Source organism: Crotalus tigris, unplaced genomic scaffold, assembly GCF_016545835.1.
Source record: "Crotalus tigris isolate CLP2741 ecotype Arizona unplaced genomic scaffold, ASM1654583v1 scf7180000024374.3283719, whole genome shotgun sequence".
NCBI classification, from domain to species: Eukaryota; Metazoa; Chordata; class Lepidosauria; order Squamata; family Viperidae; genus Crotalus; species Crotalus tigris.
In genome coordinates, this window is record NW_024100544.1 from 1,625,379 (window position 1) to 1,651,079 (window position 25,701).

Sequence of the window (25,701 nt, forward strand, 5' to 3'; positions counted from 1 at the left end):
ACGCCATCACCCCAGCACACAAGTTCGCCATCACTGGCCTAAGGCCAGCCAGCCTGGAGCCGCCATTGGGGAGCCCACCATCCCACCTGCCAGAGACCCCCTGGATCTCCCCCAACCCTGCCCTGCCCCCACAGGTGTCCCTCCCCATAAGCAACACTGAGGTGGCCACGCCTACCCCGGCCATGCCCACCCAGTCTGCCATGACTACTGCAGCCACACCCATCCAGTGGCCATGCCCACCTAGTCTTCCATGCCCACTGTAGCTGCGCCCGCCAAGTGGGCCACACCCACCTGGCACCCGGCAATAAATAAGTGGGTTTTGGGTTGCAGTTTGGGCACTCGGTCTCTAAAAGGTTCGCCATCACTGAGTTATACAATTGATCCTGTTGAACTGTATTCAGTTCTCATACCAAAGTAGCCATTTGTGGTCATTTTTCTTTTCCTCTGTTCCTATTTTGTGAGGAGGAAAAAGCTATTTATTTATTTATTTGTGATAATCTGAACTCAACTGCTCTTTGCATATGGCTCAAAGGAAGATGTTACTTCTTAATGATTAACAGCTAATATGATCATCTCAAACTGGTGCTTATTCTAAAGTGAATATAAACAGCTATAGAGCATTATATTACTTCATTACATAATAAAATTGAATTGTGTTCATGCTGCATTTCATGCTGTATGATCAATTATTTAAAAAATAATCCCTATACACTGTAAACATTATATGCAGTCTTAACTGCTGTACGCATTGTACAGTAACATAAGGATATCTTGTTAAATTGCTTTAGCATTCATTTTCCATTGTGGTTCCATAAACTTTTTACCAGTCTCATGCAAATGGATATTTCTTGCCAAACAGTATTTTTTCTCATGGTTCATCATGAGAAGGCCCACTCTCCAACTTATCACAATTCCCTTCCAAATTGGAGAGTAAGCAACAACAGTTCCACAAATTTAATTTTCCATGTAGAGAACATGATCAGAGTTAAAGAAGCATAAAAGGGTTTTACATGTACAATTTTCTCTTGTGGCCAAAGGTAAATAATTTGGTGGTATATTTTAATATCTGATGAGAGTATTCTATTTTTTTTAAAAAAATAAAAGTATCATAGCTGACTTTTCAAAGTAGTTTTCAAGGAGCCTTAAACAAAAATAAATTATGGTAAAACCATATAACAACTTTGTAAAAGAACATATTTATGAATGTTAAACAATTATGAGCATGAGCTGTATGTAGGTCTTGTGATATCTCTGTTCAAGTATATATTTTCAAGTATATATTAGACAACCGGTGCCCCATTCCCACTGTGGATGACACATAGGGGATCATAGGTTAGAAAGAGTGCTTGGGAGTATACAAGAGGTCCCATTAAGTTCAGGAATGGTGTGTGGGATGGTGGGGTGGGGTGGGGAAGGCATGTGTTCATTTCTCCCTGTCCCTCCCTCCCTTCCTTCTTTCCTCCTTTCCCTTCTTTTACCCCTTCCCTTTTCAGCAGGCAGATAAGTGGCTGCCGCTGGGTGGTGGAGGGAACAAGGAATTGCATGTCTGGGTAGAAAACGGTCATGGAATTGAAAATGAAGATCACATGACCACAGCATCAGTGCAGCAGCAGCCAGTAGCCCAAAGCAATCAAATTTTATTCCCTTGGGAGCTGAGGTACCTTGATTCATTTCCCCCAGTTAAAGGTCATGACAATAAGACTTTTAATAATATATAGATAATTAAGAACTCAATATTTCACGTATTGTTTGCAGGAGGAGGCTTCTGTTCATCTACTCTATTTCAGGGAACCCATCTATGTTTTCTCCAATCAGTCATTAGGAACGGAATATGTCCTTTTGTGTATTTTGATATAGTTTCACACATAACTATGGACAAGTGAAAATGGATACAAAGTTAAAAAAAATAACATTTACTAACATTTACTGAAGCATTCATGCCTCTTTTGCTATTTGTTCATTTAAATATATACTACATGGCATATTAATGCTTTTTATTCTTTTTAGCTCAAAGGAATTTTGGAAAGAAATTATGACATGTTATTTCAAATACACAGAAGAAAACAAATCCTTAAGCATGTAAATTATGAAACCAATGTCATATGATTAGATCATACCTTGAGCATCATATTTGTTATCTTTATATATGGCCTTTTTTTCAAGGAGCTTAAGACAACGTTTACAGCATTTTCTCTTATAAATTTCCTCTTAGCAATCATATGGGAGAAGTTACTGTCATATAATCAGAAGCAAGTATCCTTGGATAAAGGTGGACTTGAAAGTGGGCTGCCCCATCTTCAAGTTACAAATCTTAATTATTACTTTGTTCTTCTCACCACTGGAGGTGAGTTGAACAAGTGTGCAGGAATGCAAAAGTGGAAATAATCTCGTCTATCACTGGTGTCCATTCTGGTGATGGAAGTCATTTCTCATTTGGAGACGTACGTCTATATATAAAGAAGATACATGAAAAAGCATCTAAAATTACTAATATTAAAGCATAGTGACACTGTTGCATTCTTTGTTTTTCCCTTTCCTCTAGAGTATCTGCTTGAGCATTTGGAAAATAAGCTAAATATCTGAAGTTAGTCAAAGTCCATGAGGCAAGATCCAGATAATAATGATTTTCAGTCACTTCAGTAGGCCAGATTTGATCTGAACCAATGACCTAAAGGTTAAAGGCTTCATATACTATTACCAAACTTCTGAGCAATCAATTCCCAGGATACACTGTGTATCTGATATCTTGCAAGGTGGCCCTTATCAGTAAGAAGAGGCACTGATTCACACTAAAAGTGCATTAGTAAAATAACGATTTAAACATGAGAACCTCTAAGCCAAACTCTATTCCTGGCAGCTGAAATTAGTAATAGGGTCAGATGAAGTCTCATGAAGTTGATCTGAATGTTTAATATATCAAATTGATTATGCTAGATATATTGAATGTTGTTTTATTCCTTTTTTATACTATTGCAAAAGCTGTTCCAAGTGTCTACAAACTTAGATGAGGTAATTGTAGTGCTACCTGAAATAGTTAACAAATTTATTTCAAGTAAACATCTCATTTCTGAATCTGTCAAGAGCAAGATACTTTCCAGGATTCATAATACGGAAATAAGGAACCATACAAAGGTTGAGATAGACAAAAGTAGAAATTAATCAAACAAAGATTGAGAAGAATGTGATGTGATTTCTGTTGGCTCAAAAATGATGGATTGTCTCTGGCTTTTTCATAAACAATTGGAATTGCTACTTTACTTCACTGACATGAAAGAACAACATTTCTATAGATTTTATTAACACCATTTTTAAGGAAGAAGGAGAGATATAATTGAGTTTATTTTTAAACTTATAATTAATTGCACATCTTTTTAATCATCTGCCCATATATGTATTAAGGGTTGCATTATATAACTTCTTTATTCCAATGGCAGCAGGTGTTAATCTGCTTTGCAAATGAAATAACAATTGTTTCATAAGCGTTTTAGAGTCACTTCTATGCCTGCCATTTTACATAGAGCAGAATTTTATTCTCAAATACTTGTTAAAAAATGGAAAATTATGGCTATCAAATAAAATGATTAATACCTGGATAATTATTCAAAAAGAAATAGCAGAATAGATACATTTTCCATCACAGCACTTATTTATATTACTATATGTCACTTCAATTAAACAAAAGAAAAACAAATTATCTTCAGTAAGTTTGAATCCCTTGTCAAATTCAAAAACTAAAGTTGTTGATTTTTAATCCTAAACTTGTACCTTTAATCTCCACTTGTACCTTCACTCTTGGATAGATAAAGGCCTTTTTTCATCTTTAGAAAGCCAAAAGATATATATAATACTATAGAAAGTAAACAAAGTGTTGAAAATAATATGATGCCATTCAAAACTTAGTATAGTCTGTACAAAAACTAGTTTATTAAATAACTATTTATTTATTTAGTTAGTTCAAGTTGTATGTTAAAGCTTTTCCTTGTTTCACTAAGAATTTTAATTCTAGATAATTCAGAATGATTTGTTACTTGATTTAATATTATGAAATTTTCTATGAAAGATATTTTCCCCTTATTTCAATACATATTTTATTGGTTAATGTCATTATATTACATTGGTAAACAGAAATGGCACAGAAGGAACTTATAATCATTTTGTTTGAGGTATCAATATAATTGCTAACCCTGAATCAAACAGTTTTTTTTTTCCAGAGTACACGTGAACCTCTCACTTTTGTGAAATTCTATTCTTAAATTCTATCAGCAGGGAGCATTGATTTCATCCTACAAATCTCATAATTTAAAAAAAAATATTTCCTACATGTATTGTATAATCTTAAATCAGGTTATATATGCTGAAGCCAATAATTTTTATTGGATTTAACATGTATCAGTAACACAATGGAACTTTGGGGCAAACAAACTCTTTCAGCCCAACTTACCTCAAAGTCTTTATTGTTGGGAGTGTAAGAGAGAGAATCGCTGCATATGCCATTTTGAGTTCCTACATACTGTAAAAGGCAACAGACAAACAAAATATATAAATCATATAAATAAATTATAAGGACACATTTTTCTCACTTGGCAATACTGGACTTAGGGAAATTACTTTTGAAGCAGGTGGTCCTGGACATTCCTATTATGAATGATTTATTAGTGTAAACTCTTTAGGGCAAGGTATATTTAAAACAAAGCTATGTATGTAATTGGGAATGAGTGAAAAATTATTGTTTCTTCAACAGCTCACTATACTGCAGAAAAGGCCATAGGAAGAAGCAAGATCCAAATCATAAATTCAGCTGTACAAATGTTAGGACTTTGGAACAGCATCAAAACCATCCTTGGTCCTAATGCAGCAAAATCTTTACAGCTTCCATGCAGCATAATATGGACTGAAGTCATGCTAAGATTTTTGAGAGACACAGTGTGAAGTAGTGCAAGATAGACCCATAGGGGAGATCATCTACATGTCATTCTGATCTATTCAGCTTCAAAATGATTGATGAAATCAATTTGCAAGATTGAACTGCCAATAGTTCAGCTAACTGTATGATTCAATTTATAAATTACACTTTTAATTATTCTTTTAAAACAAATGATGTGAATTCAGAGGGCAGACTATTTCACAGTTTATTTTTCCTATAGATTCTGTCTCCAGGCCAATCTGCAAAAGTTCTTCCTAAATCAAAAAATCTGTAAAATAAAATGGTATATATACTGTGGGATGATAATGATCCAACTACATAGAAGCATTTTCCATTTAAAGCATCTTCTGTTAAAAAATGTTTCAAGGTTATCAGTAAAGATCATTAATTGCAGTTCCTGGATCAGTTAGTATTACAGCACATTAGGACCTTTCCCAGATGGAAACATACCGTATGTTATTGTCTTAATAATCTTTACTGTTTGTGTATATGTGTAATTTTTAAATTGAACTAGAGTATAATATAATCAAATTAGGATACTTGAATTTAAATAGGTTGGACATACTTCAATGTATTGTTCTTTGCATTGCTCCTTAAGGAGAAATGCTTTCCTTTGCATGAATAGGGGTGTTCCATTGCACACATCTCTATTTTAATAAAATCTTTTGCTCTCATATACTGTATGCAAACAAATCTTTAATAGAGATTGACTACTTTAGCTGAGAGCCACATTGAATAAACGTTTTAATAGGGTAGCTTCAATAAATGAACTTGAGTTTCTGATGGCTGACCTCACTCTCACGCTGAAACCTAGCCTGATAGCTGAAATACAGAACTGAATAATTGTGTAATGCAAAAACAAACACTGCTCCAATATACTAGTTCAGTTTTAAGAAAGTATAATTTGGATTTAAAAATAATAAAAAATAGTAAATATAGTTTAAGATACATGGTTAGTACTAGCTGGGTCTAGAATTAGGGTTCAGTTAGGAGAATTGCCTTACAGATTTTACATTGACTATATTTCATTTAATATTATCTAAAAATGACACCCCATTTAACAATGGATATATCAAAAGCATGTTTATCTCTAAATTCCCTAATATGTTAAGAGTTATATATGATCACATAAGATTAAAAAGAGCAAACTATATGAGAAAATTGGGGGTGTGCATTATTACTAAACCTTTTTCTAAAATAACTGATAAAAAGTCTTCTCCTAGCAAACACATAAAATTGGCATTGTACAGTCCTGCTCTGTTTTTAATATAATGTGCAGATTCGTTGCATAGTGCTTAATTTTATGTACCTTTTGCAACTCTTCTCAGAGCAGATGTAGCCAATATCTGATTGACTCTGGTCTGAGGGTATTGGATCAGTTCAGTGTAATTTCCGTTCTTACTTTTATAAGAGAATAATTTTAGTTTAAAAAGATCCATTTGTTTTATATACAAAAGGTGATATTATTTTTCTACCATGTTTTATTAGCATCTGCTATGTATATTTGTATGTGGTGTGTGAGAGGGAGAAATAATTTTCTCTGTCCTCAAGGTGAATTTGTATGTAAACTATTACTTTGTCAAATGTTTGTCTTGCTATGTAGACAGAGAAAAATTGGATTCAAAATGGAGGATACTTTTCTCCTTCCTCAAGCCAAAGAACCATTGAACCTGCGCAGTGCTTTTGGAAACCACTGAAACAGGTTGCACAGTATACTACAAAGCACACACATCTTCATGATGCTCATGGAGACATTGTGCAGCTTTAGTGATTTTTCAGTTCTCTGGGGGAAATCACTGTTCACCGTTTTGACTGGATTTCATTGCCAGTCAGCCATCTGTAGATAGCCTGCTCATAATTTGGAGTTGTTTATAAGTCAGATATACAATACAATACTTTTAATAGGCTTTTCTATTGTATCCCAATACAAAAGCCTATTAAAAGAGACAATACATTTCTTTATATTAATTAGATAATAGAAGTCACTTTCATGCCACTAAAATAGCTGATATATATTTCAATCTGTATAAACATTTGATAGATCAGTATTTCTGACTCAGTCCAATAGAGCAAGGTTTTTCAACCAATGGTACGCATAACACCTGTGGTACTTTGCCACGTGGCAGGTGGTACGCGACTGCTAGCCAAGTGTAGCAGGCGAGGGGAATGAGCCGAAGCGACCCAGGCCTGAGGGAGAGGCAGCTGCAGAACTGTCTGGGGCTCTGCAGAAGCCCCAGGAGCCGGCAGGGCTCCAGCTGATTGGTGCTTCTGGAAGCAGCTGGGAGCTGGAGGTGAACTGAAGAAAAGGGGGGAGGAGAGGAGAAACTATAAAAGAAGGTAGTTTGCGCGGGAAAGGGGAAAAAAGACAACAGGGAAAGAGAAGGAGAGGTCAGCAGGCAGGGAAGAAATGGACAGAGAAGAAGTAGCTGTTGCTGGAAGAAAAGGTTCCCTTGTTTGTTTTCTCCAGCCAGGAGAATGCAATCAGCACTGATGAAATGAAAAGCCAACATGTTGGAAAGGAGGTGGGTTTATTTAGTTCTGGATCAACTGGCAGCTGAGGCTCCTTTGTGTACTTTGGTTATTGGAATATTTTAGTCTGTATTTTAGGCTAGCAATGAGTCCAAAGTATTGGCTTCCATAGGTTTGATCCCTTTAAACAAATGTAATTAGTTTTACCCGCTCATCTTGAGTCTGTCTATGGCTTTTAGAAAGTTTTCTTTGAAAGTAAACAGGCTTAATTTAAAGCTAAAGCTTTTCGCAATTGCCTGAGCCTTTCAGTCTTGAGTTGCAACATTGTGACATGTGATATGCCTGAGGCAGCTTAAAGAAAAAAAACCCAGAGTTTATGTGTTTCTTTATTTTGTGAGCCTTACTTGCTTTGCATTTGATTCCTGTGTCTTTAAGGGTACAGGGAAGGGATTGAAGGGGGGTGCATTCTTACTACACTGTGGAAGGAGAGCTAAGAAGGGCCACAAACTTAGCAACTTTAAGACTTGTGGACTTCAACTCCCAGAATTCCTCATCTAGTCATGATGGCTGATGAATTCTGGGAGTTGAAGTCTACAAGTCTTAAAAGTGCCAAGTTTGAAGACCCCTGAGCTAGCTGGTAGTGGTGCATATTAATAAACATGGATAAATTCATCATACATTTGTCAGTGCAAAGGGAAAGTGATTCAGCAAAGGAACAGCCACCCCAAAAAATTAAAACTGGTACTTTTTTCCTTTTTTTCTACAGTTTGTAATATTTTATTAGATTATAGAATAAAATACAAAAATACAAAAGCAAATAGTAGGACAGTGGGGAGGAAAAAGGGGGAGGGAGTGAGGAGAAGGGAAAAAGAGCAGACTTCCTCTATTGTAGTAGAAGGAAGCATTAACATTGAACCTCAACTTTTTTCTTTTCCATATTATAAAGTAGCCATTTCTATAACAACAAATGAATCTAATCAGTAAAACCCAAAATCCCACTTTTTTTGGTTATCAGGTTTTTCACATATTGCTAAGCACTGGCGGTACTCAAATACTGTCATGTCCTAAAAGTGGTACAATCTGTGAAAAGGTTGAAAAGACCTGCAATAGAGGATGTGTTCAATTTATATAAAATACAGTACCTAATTCTCTTGTCATAAGTTCATTGGCCTCAGTGTGGTATCTTTGTGAATATATATATGGACTGGTTTGGGATGTCAGTTTTTCAAACCAGTAATGTAAAAGAGACAATAGCAACTATATTGCAAGGATAGTTAATTAAAATCTGATTCTACTCAAACTGAAAGGGTGCCATTGAGAGAAACTAGCTAAGCTTGAGAACCTTGAATTGATATTTTTGTCTTATACACAAAATGTTCCAATGATCTTAGAAAGGTTTAACCTATCAGTCTTATCCAAGATTTCATCTGGAAATTCATGTGTAATACAGTTCTTGAAAGATAAATATTTAGCTTCCTTGGCAAAGATGTCCTTAAAAAATAATTGCTAAAGAATGGAAATGTAAATTACTCTGAAAATTTCAAACATACTTTACACATACAGATTCCAGAATCAGCTACTTAAAATGTAAATGGTGTTTTGCAAATTGAGTCCTGGTTGTCTGAGCTGAATCATTAAAGCTATGATTTATCCCAAAATTGACTTTATTATTGCGTTTAATTATAATAGAGGATTAAGCCCAGAAGTATTTGACAATCTATTTCTTTTCTTACTATGAAAGTAATTGACCATTTATAGTATGGTTAACTATTTTTGGTTTTTTTTAAAGATTGTGTTTCTAATTTTTATTCTATTCTTAAATTGTTACAGAAATTGAAGCAACCTGAGGAAATGAAAGAATCTCAAAAAAAAAAGGATGTCTAAAGTTTGCCTTGAACGCTCATTAAATTTAATAGCAACAAATGCATTTTGTTGGGAAAAGAACAGTGCAAATAAGGTTGAAGGGCAAGAAGAAAATGGGAAAAATGAAGAAATATTTCTAAATAGTTCTTGAGGTAGAGAACACATAAAACCTTTCAGAGATTCTTTGTATGGCAGCTTCTCATCCAGTGCAAGATCATACAAGGTTTAAAGATACTCTACAGCGATGAAGCACTTAACAGAAGAACTAAACAAGATCAGTAAATATATTGAGAGTTGCTAAGACTCACCATAGCATATATCCTGATACGATTGTACAATAAAGAGGAGACTGCATCCTTGTGAAAAGAGAGAAAACACAATACCTATAAAACAGTTATAACTTTTAAAGTCTTAATTTGCACTTTCATGAATTATTGTACAGAAGTTGTAAAAATGTTCTTTGACAAAGAAAATTATATTTGTAGAAAAACGTGATAGCAATAAATACTAATTTGTGCCGTGTTTCTGAAATGGCACTTTACTAACTTTAAATACTGGTCTTAATATTAACAAAATTAGTGTTCACTTTTATAAAGTAAAGTTTTATAAACATTCTAGTCTTAAAATCTTATGCAGCTGAATTGCTTTGTTTGCCAAAATTGAACTTGCCAAATTACATTAAAACCACTTGGATTACATTATACAACATAAAAATGCTGTTTTTGAACCAAGATTTATTCCTAGTTCAAACATCTCCAAAAGATACTCCATATGTAGTCTTCTGTAATTGTTATATCTTGTGCTGATTTAACATGTATTCAGATTTTATCTTAATGTTATTTCAGAATCATGGAAAAAAGGCCATTTAGATTTGTAATTTACATGTTAAATTTTTGTAACAAGGAAAAAATGGTGCTAGCAAAGAAATTTGTGATTTTTTTCCTACAAAGACTGTTTATATGTGAGGGAAAATGTCTATTTCAAAGGTGGAGTGTTATTTTTTCTAGATGTGAAGTATTTATAACAACTTTTGTACAGCAATCTGTAATCTAGCTACATTTGTGATACTTAGTCATTTTACTGTTTATAGCAAATTCCTATTCATTTTTCCTCAGAGTATGATGTACTATCAGTGTTATGTTATTAATACTTTTGTGCAATGTTACATTTTATGTTGTTTTAAATATACTGTACTGTCAGGGTGGGATTTCATTCTCTCAGACTTTTATAAAATTTATTTTGGAATTTATTTCTGAATAAAAGTCATATCACATCTAGATATTCTAATATTTATGATAGTTATTTCAACAAAGATTAATCCAAAGGAATGGGCTAATTTTAATTACACATTAAAAAGCCTAGAAATTAACTAAAAATATTGTTTATTTGCGTAACATATATTGGTAGGAAAGCGAAAAAACAGCCAGATGAAAAGTAATGGCGATAATTCTCCAGCCATTTCCATTCTCCAATCACACAGATATATATGCTCCAGGAGAAAGGAATATGCAGATAGTTTGGTGAATTTGCTAAATGGGAACATTTGATCCTAAATTCAAAGCTCTTTTAGCATCTGCATCTTCTTTTGGGGAAAAAATGGTCAGTGCTGAAAACAAAAATCTCTCAAAGACGAGGTAGGCAAAGCCCATCAGCTTTGGAATACTAGTAGTAATGCATATTTTAAAAACATACGCTCTTGTGCAAAATGAACTGTAGGGTGCTATCAGCCAAGTCAAGCACCAATGTTCATCAGTCAAAAAACTGTGCAGCAATTCCATCTTTTCTTCCTTAAGGATTTTGTTATATAAAGAGAGAGAAGAACCAGTGAGAAAAAATAAGGTTTGTAACAAAAAGTGTCTAGGGGTGCCCATAAAATCAAGAACTGAGGCACAGTAAAAGCCTTCTCTGGGAACTCCCTACAGAAATCTGTTTTTTACCTGATAGCACTTTTCATGGGTGCTTTTAGTGAACAACTCCCAACCCTGGTGCATCTGTTTTCTTTCTCATTCCTTCCCACTGCATATTCCCAGGAAAACACAAGGGGGCTGGAGAAAAATGACTTAGAACCATTATAAAATTCTGCTTCCATGCAGGTCCTTTATCATACTATCTCTGTGTTATGGGACTGCACCGTTTGTGTTACCTTCCATTTATAAATTTTACAAATTATTCTACCATTTTCTTCTTGTTTTGCCAAAAACATTGACTAAAGAGAGAAAGATAGCACTCCTGTAGATTACCTTTCACGATGATACTAAATTTATTCTGAAAGCATCTAGTGTGACTTCACAATAAAACCTCGCCTTGAAGCTTTCAATGCAAAAGATGGGCTCCAAATGGAAAAAAAATTGGGAGTCATGTTAAAATTATGAGACCATCATACAGCATGATAAAACCTTCCCATTTTGCAGTTTGCATCAGCACCAAAACAGTTTCCTATGCTAGCCCATGTTTTATGCAGTTTTGATAATCCCTTGTTTCAGAAAATAACCAATTTTCTTTCTTAACAACAAGCTATGATGTGTAAGCTTTATTCCACTTCCCTTCCTTTCCTGATTTATGTAATCAATTCAGCCTTGAGCAATCGTTGGCATACTCCTGGTGGAGGTATATCCTAGATGTCTGTGACCTAGGAAGCACATTGTGAAATATACACCATTGCTTATTTGGCTGTGTGTTTCAAAATATGCCCTCCTTCCCCCAAACAGTACACTTAATTAGCCAACTCAGGGCAACATTGGCAACCAAAATTCTGTAGCCATTGGATAGACGAAGAGTTGAATTAAAGGTCTCTGATGCAACAAATGAAAACACATTGTAATTCCACATCATCTTATTGATCATTAGTTTCATCTCAGATGAATGGTTCCCAAGTTGCATAAAGCTATGGAAATACATAACAATGGCTTGGCTCACCCTATAGGCTAACTCACTGACAACGCTATGTGAAAAGTATAAACCCAACTCAGGCGATGATAGCTTATCATGATGACCTGACAAATACTGGGCAATTTTTTTTTTAACTGACTTCATTTTCAGACAACGGAGAAAAATCATGAGGATTCGTTCTTCCCTGCTCGCCTTTTCCACTGCAAGGCCAAACCGGAGACTCCGAGTTATGACCACCGGATGAAAACCGCCTCTTCTCCAAACCGATATCCTTTGTGGCCAGTGAAATTAGTAACGGAGGCGAGGTATAATCGCCTATATAGTCCAGTCCACCTCATCTGAGTGCTTTAGTTTAGGGAAGCCCGGGAGAAGGGCTGTTTGGCTACTAAATCATTGCCTCGCTCGCTCATTTTCTCAACCCGGAAGAGACTAAGCGGCCACGAGCATTTTCCAGTTCCCAAAAGGCGACTCAATGGCCGGGAAAGTTAAGACAGCGCGACTTGGCAAGGGGCGTGTTTGTTTTTTTCCCCCTTCTTGCTTTCCCATTTGCACCCTAAGGAACCTCGCCTGGCTGAAAAGAAAGGCGCGAAAGGACGCCCGGAGACTTCCAACGAGTTATTTATTCGCGCATTTGAATACTTTGCTCGGGTCGCGCTCGCCCTTTCATTTTTCCCGTCGATCTAGTCCTGAAATGTGTTTAAAGTGCCCCACTTGTCCCGCCTAGATGATCGCGAAAACTGTCCATTTGAAATCTCTTGCTCGGAGGGTCTGAAAGCCCCGGAGCCGACGTTGCTCAAAATCTAACCTACACAGTAACACTGGACTGCTATTAAACTGAGTTTAAAAAAGGACCTTGCTACACCTTTCCTATACGTCAACACCCCCCCCCCAATTCTTCTCCCTCGATCTTACACAAAGAAGTTTGCGCCCGTCCCCTTTAGTTGCGTCGCCACGGAGGCGCAATCGGGCGCCCCTTTCCCCTCTCTGTAACCTGGAACGCCTTCAGCGCGCGCCCCGTCCTCTGCTGGAAAGAGGCGCGCATTTGGCAGCTCCGCGCTCAGAAGCGAGGTTCCCTCCTCGCCTTAGCTGAGTGACTGAGCGCTTTTTAAAGAGGAGGGCCGCCACTGTCTCCCAGGGCTTTGCGCTCCGACACGAATCAGAAACTAAGCGGGGCAAAAACGCACGGGCGGAGCCAAGATTTTCCGGAGAGCCAGAGGAGCGAGCGCCTTGCTTAACAGTACAAGAGACCCAATGAGGCGCGTTGCACCGGTTGCGCCCTGCGCGCTATCGCTGCCGAGCTCAAGTAATTCATTCAGGCGCGAGCCCACACCCGCATAGGCATCCTCACCGCCCTTTAAGACAGGGGGGGAACGGCCGAGAAAAGCCGGTCGTCGTCGCCGCCCTCCTTAATGGCAAAAAGCGCTTGGAAGGAGCCGATGGAGCGCAGCGTTAATTAACCGTCTCCGAAGCTATCTCGCCTGTTGCAATTTTTCAAGCCAAAGGCGCTTAGGAAGCGCATGCGCACTCAGGAAAGGAAAAGGTCGGTTGGAGAAAGGGGTGAATGTGCGTGACAGAAAGCGAGCCACGCTGCGAGTCTCGAGTGTGCGGGGGCTTGAAAGATGGTAAAGGACAATCGGGCGTTTAAAATTAGTATCATTGCCCTAAAATAAAGAAGCTGAACAAATATCAACTGGGTGATTTTGCTGTCCAACTAAGAAGCGTTGGATCCATCTCGTTTGGATGGGAGACCTGTGAGTAATCCCAGGGTGTCTAAACTGGGAAAAAAAGCACCTATACTGTCAATAAGGCAGGACGCATCCATGCTATCACCAGAAGCCGAGAAAGACTTTATTGGTGCTCTTCCTCCTCGGCTGCCTGCTAGATTAGTCTCTGCTTTTCCTCATAGGCATAACCTGCAGAGTACCAAGGCTTCGCGGGCAAGGTGGAAATTCGGTGGCGGGAAAATCCACGGGCAGGACGGTCTGATTCGTCTCCACGGCTGCTCCGAGAAGACGTCTCGAGGCGCAGCGCCGTCTGTGCCGGAGCGTGACGGCTCCCACCTCTTTTCCCTAAAGTTTCTTTCCTCTCCCCGCCCCAGAAAATAAGGGCTGGGAGAAAAGGAGGGGGGTCACGTGGCCCGACGAAAAGGGAGGGGGCTACGCGAGGGGGGGCGCCTCTCGCGCGCTCCCTCGCTCTCTTTTTCTTGGCGCGGCGTCTTCCGTGATACTTTCAGTCTCTTCAGTCTCCGGCGACGCTGGAGGGAGCTCAAACGGGAAAAGAAGGAGCCCGGGCCAGGTTGGCGATGCGGGCTCGGGCGTCGCTTGCTGCCCTCGGAGCTCCTCTCCGCAGCGGCTGCAGCAGCGCCACTCCGTCCGAGCCGAGGTGCGCCGCTCCCCAACCTTCGCCCGGCTCGGGCTGTTGCTGAGACCGCGTGTCTTCCTCGCCCGGAGCCCGCCCGCCCGCTCGCTGCCGCCACCACCACCTCCATCTCCGACGGCTTCAGGAGGATGTGGCTCCTCGCCGTGACGACAACTTTCTGGGGATTGTTGCTGGCGCCAGGTAAGCGCGCGAAGGGACGGTCTGGTCCCTCTCGCCACCTTGTCCGCCTCTGGCTTCGCCTTCCCCGGGGGAGAGCGCCCGGTACCTGGCAAAGTTCGCGCGTTCGCCTCCGAGCTGCCACAGGACGACGACCGCGGCTCTTCCTCAGCCGCTTGGCTCCAGCCTGACTCGCCTCCTGGTTTGAGCCGTTGGCAGCAGCCGAATGAACGCGCGCGTCGCATCCTAACAGTTGTTGCAACAAGCGCGATGGCCAAGGAGGCTTTTTGGGGTGTGTGTTTTTTTCCTCTCAAGAGGGAGACGGTGCTTAATTACAGTCCCCATCCCGCCCCGGCTAGGAAGGCGTGAGGAACAGCGCTCGAGGTCCAGATGGCGGCTGTCCTCTCCCTTCTTTCCGGAAAACAGCCCCCCCCCCCGCTTTGGCTTGTCTCTAGAGCCGCGGTACCAGACGGGCGGCTCAACTTCGGCCAGCTTGCAACGCGCCCCCCTCCTGGCCCCGTTCTCGTGAGGAAGAAGAGGCGAGCGGGCTAGTGAGTTATCCTCACCGGCAGTGGCTGAGAGACAGCTCGTCTGGCCACCTCCCGGTTCCTTTCCCCAAGTAGCCGAGGGCGCGTGTAATTCATAGTGCTTGGAATATTTTAACTTAATAGCTTGGAGTTGGCTTTCGCCTTCTCTTTCTGGCCGCCCCTCATTGAATGGGGCAAACTCAAGTGGGGAAATGAGGATCCGAAGCAGCTCTCCTCTTCCAATAGGTAGCCGAGTCAAGGCTGAGTGCTGATCCTCTCCCGTTAGGCTCTTCTGTTCACCTAAGAACTGACCGCTACGGGCGAATCGGACAACTTGATTTATAGCCAGTCGCCCTTTAGCCCGAGGCGATCTTCCTTTTCTCTTCAGGAGCTACACTGATGCAGCCCTGAGCGCCTCTTGAAAACGGGATTAGTAGAGGGCGACCCTCTTCCGTTTGTTTCCCACCTTTCTGTTCAGCGGCGCTGATGCCCCCGGCGAGCACAGGTACTCAATTCATTTGCTCAGGCAGAGCTCCAAAAGATAGTAAATACTCCGATCTGTCTCCTTGCCCTCGCCCGAACTTCCAGAAGGACCTCGTTTACATGATAAAAGAGGTGAAGTGAGGATGCTTTGCAGCTGTAATTGTGCATGGCAAAATAGTAATTAAATCATTTGCAATTAATTAGTAATTAAGTAAACCCTTTCGCACGGAAAAGATGTGGAGCTGGAGCGCATAAATTAGGAATAGTGCTCCCAGGGCCACTCTGCCCCCAGCGCCGTTCGTTTGCTTTTTAAAAGCATAGTGCTTAAAAAAAAAAAAAAAAACTTTAAGGCGAGAGGAGAATTGGTGAGGAAAACAAATCAATTTTGTTACATGTCCTTATTGTTCATTCTGCCCCCTGCTGGATGCAGTTCAGGCTGATGCAGAGCCAGGTGGTTTTGAAAACTTAGAAGCAGAAAAACTGGTGAAGAAATCACATTTCGGCTTCTGTGTGTGGTCAGGATTTGCAAAAGACCAAGGCTTTAGGAAAGTTTAGCTGAAGGGGAGCGGGCCAGACCCAAATGCAAGAACCAATTAATATGTGGGAGTCAGGAGGGCATTGACACCGTAAAAACTTTTTTTTAAAGGGAGGAGGAAAACTTGACAAACCATACAATCTTAAGCTTTACCTGTAAGTCAGGTTGATTGCAATGTAGTATTAAAATTTGTTAAAACATATGCTATCATGAAACTTTCTATTTTAGGATTTGCTTTGCAAATACAGTGTTATCAGTGTGAAGAATTTCAGCTAAATAATGACTGCTCGGCTCCAGAGTTCATTGTGAATTGTACTGTGAACGTCCAAGACATGTGTCAGAAAGAAGTAATGGAAAAAAGTTCAGGTAAGATAAATTGTTCTAATTATTGCTTATAATGGACAGTCCTCTCTTTGCATTTTCTTTTCCATCTAATTCATATTTAAAGACAATGAGTTATTTGGAAAATTCAAGCATATTTTCATAAATATTGTAATTTGATCTAAATATATATATTACATTTTTCACTTCCTCTAAGGTATATAACTGGGTAATTAATAATGCTGAAATTTAGTAAAGCAATACAAATTTGAGGCCCGTTGAAAATACTGGGAAAGGAATAAGAGGTTCATTTAATCTTATGACAATGTAAGTAATTACAAAGCCTTAGTTAGAAGAAAATGTACTGATATAGTAGCTCTTTTTATTTACTCCAGCAGTTCATGAGACTTGATGTTTGATCTAGCTATGGAAATTGAGGTTGTGATTAAAGCAAGGCTTAAGGAATGTTATATTTTACAAAAAAAGAGAAATTTACTTTAGAATTTTTCCCAAAAGGTTTAGATATTTTTCATGTAACAAATTTAAGGCAGAGTAGAAACAACTTTACAGAAATAATGAATAAAATATTTGAACTTTCTATACAAGAGATAAAATGCAATGGAAGTTTGTATTTTTTAAAAAAAGATCTCAAAATTCTCCAAACTCCTGTGATTCAATTTAATGTGATGTGTATATCGGACAGTTTTTGGATTAAAGGATAAATTTGGAAGAAACAGGTGATTTATAGTAGTTCTTCTTTCCAAAGATAGCAAAAATATACAAAAGTCAAAATGTAACTCCTTCTTCATTCATGCAGTCTCATTTGAACTTCCAAAATGACTTCAGGCTTATTAATGCAAGATAATTGCATACATGGAGAATACTCTATGTGATTGACCTTGGAGAATAATATCAGAATGGCAGCCTACAATACAGTTGCAAAATAATTTGTTTATCCTTATTGCTCTAGTATTGGATTCATATACATGATAGTTTTACAATAAATCTGATAATTATATAAATAAATAGAATTGTGGGATTTGTAGTTGTTCCTGTTAAAAATGCCACAGTGATTATAATTAGGACAAGATTAGGGACTATATTGTAATTAGGGCAAGATTTTCTTGACATACAATGCCATGATAGCAATTACTAGACTTTATATTTCTTTTTCATAATATTTTTGCTTAACTTGTAAAAATGAAAGGGAATTGAAATTCCAGTAGATTTATCAAAGTACAGCCAGTAGTGTCAAAGTACTTGACTACTGTATAGGCTAGACAATTGCTTATCATTAGTATGTTCCATTGAGATTTGACTTGTTCCAAAGAATGAGATAGAGGTCAGGGCATTTTTCTAATTCTCTGAAAATGAACAGAACAAATTATTGAGTTCAAGCACACCGTTTCAGAGTACTTTTTAAATTAATCCTTGTACTGTCCTATTTCTATCTGTATTGAATTTTAACAAAACCATATCACTTGGGTGTATTTTTAGAATTTATTTCAAGTTTGGACACATATCTAAAAATACCCATTTTGATTCAAAACCAATTATTTAAAAAGAGAGATGAATTTAATAATAGCCTAAAAGTATTAAAATAAATCTTTGCAAAAAAAATCCCTTAATGAAATGTTGAAATGTTACTTTTCATTGTATCATTTGTAATAATGCTCTTTTGGACCACAACGCTTTATCACAAGTTACAATTTTAAATCTGTTAAATCGTATTAACAGTCTTTCAAGTTCAGCTGTTATCAAGGCATAAAATGTGTGTCAGCAAAACTCCTTTATCTTGAAATGTGTTGCTTTTTGGAAAACTATATTCTTGTACATTTTAAAAATAAGATTTACAACTGAATTTTCAAGCTACCTAAGTTACCATGACAATATTAATTTCAAAGTTAGAACTATTTTAAATTGAAAATAGTGTGTCTTTCCAACTCTAGTTAAATTATTTTTAATATTTACCATAGAAAAAGAACACTGAATTACTTTTTTTCCTTTGGGTTTTACCAAACTGAATTTCCTACCTAATTTGTAACAGTAGTGCTTCACTTAACATTATAACCTCTTTTGACTGTTATATTGTATAGCTTTTATTTCATAAAATATTATTTTAAATGAGTATTTTATTTATTCAAATTTATTTGTTGCTCATCTTGTGGTTCAAGACGATTCTCGTGTTAAAATCAGGGCAAATTCCTACTTTTAATATTAGAAATTCTTTGACAAATTAAAATTCTAGCTCAGATTTTCTAATCAAAATGAAAGATGACTTAGTTTTAAGTAAATCAGCAGGAGAAACAAGTCTATTCTGATTTTAAGCCACTCTAATCCCATTACAGTCAGTAAGGGGAAGGTTGTGATATTTAGTATATTACACAAAGAAAATCCATTTAACTCAGTAGATTTAACTTCCCTTTAATGTTCCTAAGAAAGAATTTGGACTAGCGAAACTATCAATGTTTGGCCTTAATTTGATATAAAGTCTTCAGGATTCAGGTCACTTACAGTAAAATAACCATTAATACTCAGTCAAGTTTATTTCTTTCATTATGTGACCAACATAATATGTAAAATAGACAAAACAGTATTCAATAATTTTATATTTGTAATGTTAGGTGTTAACAATGTTAAAATATAGGGCATAAAATATTATAAACTAAAGTCTCCAAATAAATAACTGTACAAGTTTTAAATCTATTATATCCTTTTATAATAAAATAATAAGGCTAATAATATTATTATTAATATTTTATCTTTATATCTTGAGTTGCTTTAATATTTACTAAACTTGTTTAGCTTAAATAACTTAAATAACCTGGCCTTGCTCTAGTCCTAACCTGGGATAACATTTAGTCAAAGTAAAACATTAGTTATTAGTTAACTTTTAAAAAGTCTACAATAATATCAGGTACTAAGATATAAACACAAATGTAGCATGTTTCTAACCCCATTAACTATTTTGTCCTCCATTCAGTTGTGTCTAATTCTCAGACATTGCCTACACTAATCCTTGTAGTTTTCTTGGAAAGATTTTGGAAGTAATTTGCCATTGCTTCCTTCCTAGGGCTAAAAGAAAGTGACTGGCCCAAGGTCACCCAGCTGGCTTTATGCCTAAGGTAGAACCTGAACTGATAGTCTTCCAATTTCTAGCCTGATGCCTTAACTACTATACCAAACTGGCTCTTAATTAACATTTAACTAGATATAAATCTCAGTCACATTTTAAATACTGATGCACAGAATTTGGCACAATTATGAGTAATAGAAAAGTGATTAGATTTCAACAGAACTACTGTAGAGTAAAATTATGTTTGCTGGACACATTTACAAATTTAACTGGTAGTAAATACATTGAACTCAGAGGACTTATTTCAGAATAGACATACAGAGTTTATCTGTGTTTTACTTGGGATAATGTTGAATTTGTTTAGACTTAAAATGTGCACAGAATAAAATACCACATTCTCTGTACTTTAACAGCATTTGTTTAATTCAACTTAACTTTACATTTGCTTAATACTAAACATCTCATTGATTTTCATTGTATAAGGCAGTGATGGCGAACTCTTTAGAGACCGAGTGCCCAAACTGCAACCCAAATCCCACTTATGCATCGTCGGATGCCAGGTGGGTGTGGCCCATTGGCTGGGTGTGGCTGCGGTGGTAACGGCAGACTGGGTGGGACTAAAAAGTTCAATCAATCAATTCCAACTTTGCAAGATCTTTTTTTTCCCCGCAAGAAGTTGTAATTGACTGATTGAACTTTTTTTGGGGGGGGGGCACATGGCGGCCGAGGCCTAAAGAGAAAAGGTTTTATAAACCCAGCTGAAGGCTTAGGACTGGGGCGACGGTGCACGTGCCCACAGAGAGGGCTCTGAGTGCCGTCTCTGGCACCCATGCCATAGGTTCGTCACCACTGGTACAAAGAGACTTCTGTATCTTAATTTTTACCTGTTTTTTCTGTTTATACAGTACAAGACTTTGTAACATTGCAGTCACATTTTCTCAATTTCATTTAGTTAGAGAACCAAATTCTATTTTTATACACTAAACAAAATCATTTTTAAAATTGATTTTTAGTTGATATCTGGCATATTTATTTTCTTAAAGTTTAATTTAGATAAGAAATGCAACATAATAATAATAATAATAATAATAATAATAATAATAATAATAATAAAGTTGGATGAGACCTTGGAGGTCATTGAGTCCAACCCCCTGCTCAGGCAGGAACCCTACACCATTTCAGACAAATGGCTGTCCAGTCTCTTCTAAAAACTTCCAGTGTTGGAGCATTCACCGCTTCTGGAGGCAGGTTGTTCCATTGGTTAATTGTTCTAACTGTCAGGAAGTTTCTCCTTAGTTCTAAGTTGCTTCTCTCCTTGATCAGTTTCCATGCATTGCTTCTCGTCCTGCCTTCAGGCGCCTTGGAGAATAGCTTGACTCCCTCTTTGTGGCAGCCCCTGAGATATTGGAACACTGCTATCATGTTCCCCTCATCCTTCTCTTCGTTAAACTAGACATACCCAATTCCAGCAACCGTTCCTTATATCTTTTAGCCTCCAGTCCCCTAATCATCTTTGTTGCTCTTCTCTGTACTCTTTCTAGAGTCTCAATAGCTTTTTTACATCGCGGTGACCAAAACTGGATGCAGTATTCCAAGTGTGGCCTTACCAAGGCATTGTAAAGTGGTATTAATACTTCACGTGATCTTGATTCTATCCCTCTGTTAATGCAACTGTGTTGGATTTTTTGGCAGCTGGAGCACACTGCTGGCTCATATTTAAGTGATTGTATACTAGGACTCTTGAGATCCCTCTCACAGTTACTACTATTGAGCAAGATACCCCCTATACTATACCTGTACATTTGGTTTTTTTTGCCTAAATGTAGAAGCTTACTTTTTTCACCATTAAATTTCATTTTGTTAGAAGGCGCCCAGTGTTCAAGTCTGTCCAGGCCCTCTGTATCTTAAGCCTGTCTTCTGGAGTGTTGGTTATTCCTGCCAGCTTGGTGTCATCCGCAAATTTGATGAGTTCCCCATCTATCCCCTTGTCCAAATCGTTGATGAAGATGTTGAAGAGCACTGGGCCTAGAACAGAGCCCTGGGGCACCCCATTACACACTTCCCTCCATGTAGATGCAGTTCCATTGAGGACCACACAAATCTAAAATATTTTAGGTAGTCCTTGACTCACAACAGTTCATTTAATGACTGTTCAAAGTGACATATGACCAGTGCTTTTTTCCTTAAAAAAAAAAAAAACGTGCCGGAACTCACACATGTCATACAACCCTCCTTGCCTACCCTACAAGGTTCCATCCAAAAAAGATGCTGGAACTCCGTTCTGGGCATTCTATGAGAAAAAAAGCCCTGCATATGACCATTTTCACACAACCGTTGCAGCATCACGGTCACATGATCAAGTTGAGACACTTGGCAACTGACTCATATTTATGACAGTTGCAGTGTCATGTGATCACCTTTTGCAACCTTCTGACAAGCAAAGTCAATGGGAAACTCAGACTCCCGATCTTAAACTACATAGCTTAGTGCAGCTCCCTGCATAGCTCAGCTCCCATTCTATAATTCCATTCCTGATTTATTTCATATGTTTATTCCATCTTAATTCCTTTCCCTCTCCACCCCAATTCAAGATTTATTTAGCAAAACTCGACATTTTAGGCATTTAGGTATCAAATTGTGTATAATTAATGCACCTTAATACAGATATGAAGCAAGGATAGGCAATCATTTGAGTGTGGATGTATGCATATAGAATTGTGAGAACATGGTGAGTGCTTGTATGGACAATCACAAACCATGTATTAAAATAGGTCTCAAGCTCAAATTGCCACAAGGATTAGCCTGTGGGCTATGGTATTGAAGTTCTTCATGTGAAAACCCAGAAACTTCTAGCACAGGGGTGTCAAACTTCCGGCCGAATGCATCATGCTGAAACCGCGCCCGCCCCCATTGCCGGCAATGGAAAAAAAGTCACGACACGTCACGTGACATTGCGAGTTTGAGACCTCTGCTCTAGCATGTCAAAAATAAAGAATATCACAGCATGTCTCCAAACTGTTATATCAGACAGCAAAGCTGCACTGCAAAGGAGAGCCTTTTCCTCTTACACTGGGGAAAGGTAGACCTTGGCTGTGACTGTCCTGAAAGAGGAATAGGAGCATTTCTCAGCTCATTTCTTTGCTGTGGAGTGGATCTTGACATTCTAAAGCAGGGGTCTTGAAACTTGGCTCTTTTATGACTTGTGGACTTTAATTCCCAGAATTCCTCAGCCAGTGTGCCTGGCTGAGGAATTCTGGGAATTGAAGTCCACAAGTCATAAAGGGGCCAAGTTTGAAGACCCCTGTTCTAAAGTCATAGCACAGCAGACAGGAGTTGTGGTAAGGAAGCAGATCCCAGTCCCACCTGTAACTTCATGTTGGTGCAGGACCAGGAATGCAGTGTGTGCCTTGCCTGGTTCCGGTACTATGACCTCTGCAGCCCAAAGAAGGGCCGGGGCTGGCTGAGACTGGCACCCTGCTAACCCATCTCTAGCACCTTTTTTTCTTGCCACATGCAGAAGCAAGGTGCCCTCCACCACCCTAACCTCCACTTCTCCATGCGATATTGACTGCCACAGAAAATGATGCGGTAGAGCCCTGTGGCACATAGGCCATGAATGTGAGACCTGTTTATTAAAAGGCAAATGACTGATATTGTTTCCTATTTGGGGGGAGTTTGTGTGTAGAGGTGTAGCTGAGGACATTTCAAAGGAAAGTATTGTACTGTAGTCAACATTCTGTCTTCTAAAATGCCAGGTACATGGAAAACAAACTTGATGATAAAAGCTAGTGCTTTATCTTCACTCATGCCAATTCCTCATTTAAGTGTAACAAAATGCTCAAGAAATCTTTAGAAATCAAATTAGAGGGACGGGAAGTGGATGGCATTAAGGGAAGTGTCCTCAGGCACAGTGAACAGCATGGCATCAGGTTGCTTATTTCTAGCATAAAGCTTTTGTGCAGCAGAGCTTAAGCTGGCTGACATGATACCATTGTTTTTAGATTCTCACTCCAGCTTCATTTACAGAAGGCGAATTGATTTAAATAAATAGCTTTCAGAATTAATCAAATCAAATATCTTTATTATGGTCTTTGATCGGCCTTTACAATAAAAAGAGTACAATTAAAAAGGGACAATTTAACACAACAAGTTATTGGGGAAGGGAAAACTAATAGGAAAATAAAACGGCATACCTAATTAAAAGTTTTGCACAGTCTTGTAACTTGGTGAAGGTATGTGTAATTTGTAATTCTTTATTTTTTAATAAAAATCTATTGAAATTTTATTCTTTCAATACACAAATACAATGAACTAAATTTAGTTTTTAGTCACCATTTTCAATTTGCTAAAAATGCTCCAATTCAAATAATGTACGAGTGTTTATGTCAGACATGTCAAACTCGTGATGTTACATGACGTTGCGCGACATATCAGAACTTTTTCCCCATTGCCGGCATTGGGATGGGCACGGTTTCCTTGTGACAAATCTGGCCTGCGGGCCGGCAGTTTGATATTTATGTCCTTCAAACAACATGTTGGGAAACCAGAGCTATTCTTTTAGAAAACATGACAAACTATAGAACAATAAATGCCATGTCTAAAATTTTCCAAATATAATAATTATCCATAACTACTAGCTGTACCCAGCCACGCGTTGCTATGGCTCAGTGTGGTTAAATGGAAAAGAAAGAAAAGAGAAAGCACACGTTTGTAATATGTTTAATTTCACAATGATTGTGAGTATACAATATTTTTTGTTGTTCCATTGTGTGTGCAGATTATGTCCAACAAATGGCGCTGTTTTTCAAAAAAACATGTTTTTACCTCTCACAGGTGTGACATCTATATATTATAGGTATATAAAAACATGCACGTATTCAATTGCAATGTTGTGTCAAAATTTCAAAGCAATCGGTGAAGAACTTTCGGAAATTTAAGATTTTGAACAAATGAACATTTACATTTTTATTTATATAGAAGATTAAGAAGAAATGAATCTTTGCAAGCCAAACGAATCTTGGCTGATTTGTCAGGAAAATGAATGTGATGAAGGGAGTGAAGTTTTGGAATAGACCCTGTTCCATGTCCCACCTCAGTCATGAAAACTCCCTCGTGCAATCCCATTCAGCCCAATCTATCAAGTTGCTGTTTTGATAACAGAAACGGAAATGCCAAAGTAAACCACATTCAGTAAAATGTGAGCCATAAATCTACCCAATAATTATCTCTCACAAATTTTATTTATAGTTGCTGTGTTAAGTTTAACCTTATTTCTGTAATTTCATATATTAAACTTAACCAATATCTTTATAAAAGAACCTGTGTCTCACTAAACTAAAAAGCCCACTTTTTCAGAAAGGTTTATAGCCATTTGGCTATTAATATTTTCAAGGCACATTTGAAGGCCATCTACAAAGCCATAGTCATATTGTTGACAATCCATCAAAATTGTTCAAACTATCTAACTATGAGACTTAACCAGAATTTGCTACTGTGGAAACAGTCTCCCAACAACAATAACAAAAATGAATCATATTCTAATAATGAAAGGAAGCTAAGTACATTAAAATATTTTGTTTTCTTTTGTGCCTAACCTCCAACCAATATGCGGTTATTCCAATCCCGGATTCTCTGGCATAACTCTGCTGAGGTCCTTTATTTCCTTTGCGTCAGCATGCTCAGCTAAGATGAGGTGTTTGAGATGATTTGATTGCTCTCCTGCCTGTCTTCCAGGAAGTATATGTGGCATTTCCTTTTCCAGTGTTTCCCTACAACAAAAGCCTGCATACAAGTGATGCTCATTTAACAACCATTCATTCAGCAGCCATTTGACTGTACAACGTTGCTGAACAACTGTTGGTTCAGCACTTGATTGTGATCTGGTGCTTGGTGCCTAGTCATGATTATGACATCATAGCATCCTGTGATGTCATGATTGAAATTTGCAATCTTCCCTGATGGCTTCTGATAACAAAATTAACGGGGAAGCCAGCAGGAAATTGTATGTCACAGTCATGCGGGGTCCTCATTTAATTAACCTGTAGGGTCCTCCTTAACAACAGCAACTGGAACCGCCATT

General features: G+C 38.1%; 2 protein-coding genes and 1 long non-coding RNA gene across 17 annotated transcripts in view; 2 read left to right on the plus strand and 1 right to left on the minus strand.

Annotated features, from left to right (window-relative positions):
• NCKAP5 (NCK associated protein 5) overlaps positions 1-10,533 on the plus strand; it is a 656,435-nt gene extending 645,902 nt beyond the window's left edge. For 12 of the 14 annotated variants that reach the window (XM_039328230.1, XM_039328233.1, XM_039328231.1 and 9 more), the window contains 2 exons: positions 2,213-2,344; positions 9,224-10,533. In XM_039328230.1, the coding sequence (XP_039184164.1) occupies positions 2,213-2,344; positions 9,224-9,240 (149 nt within the window). In that variant the 3' untranslated portion in view covers positions 9,241-10,533. The remainder of the gene's footprint in view (positions 1-2,212; positions 2,345-9,223) is intronic. The other 2 variants (XM_039328229.1, XM_039328235.1) reach the window with 1 other exon arrangement.
• On the minus strand, positions 128-9,685 carry LOC120301257. The gene is made up of 3 exons (XR_005554851.1): positions 9,565-9,685; positions 2,337-4,510; positions 128-1,869 (listed from the first exon to the last, which is right to left on the minus strand). It is a non-coding gene; the product is annotated as an uncharacterized LOC120301257 (long non-coding RNA).
• A 3,086-nt stretch (positions 10,534-13,619) lies between the features above and the next one.
• The window catches only part of LYPD1 (LY6/PLAUR domain containing 1), a 42,289-nt gene continuing 30,207 nt past the window's right edge, over positions 13,620-25,701 (plus strand). The window contains exons 1-2 of one of the 2 annotated variants that reach the window (XM_039328244.1): positions 13,620-14,704; positions 16,454-16,591. In XM_039328244.1, coding sequence (XP_039184178.1) covers positions 14,653-14,704; positions 16,454-16,591 — 190 coding nt within the window. In that variant the 5' untranslated portion in view covers positions 13,620-14,652. Of the gene's footprint in view, positions 14,705-15,296; positions 15,713-16,453; positions 16,592-25,701 lie in introns of those variants that run through there. The other variant, XM_039328245.1, reaches the window with a different exon arrangement.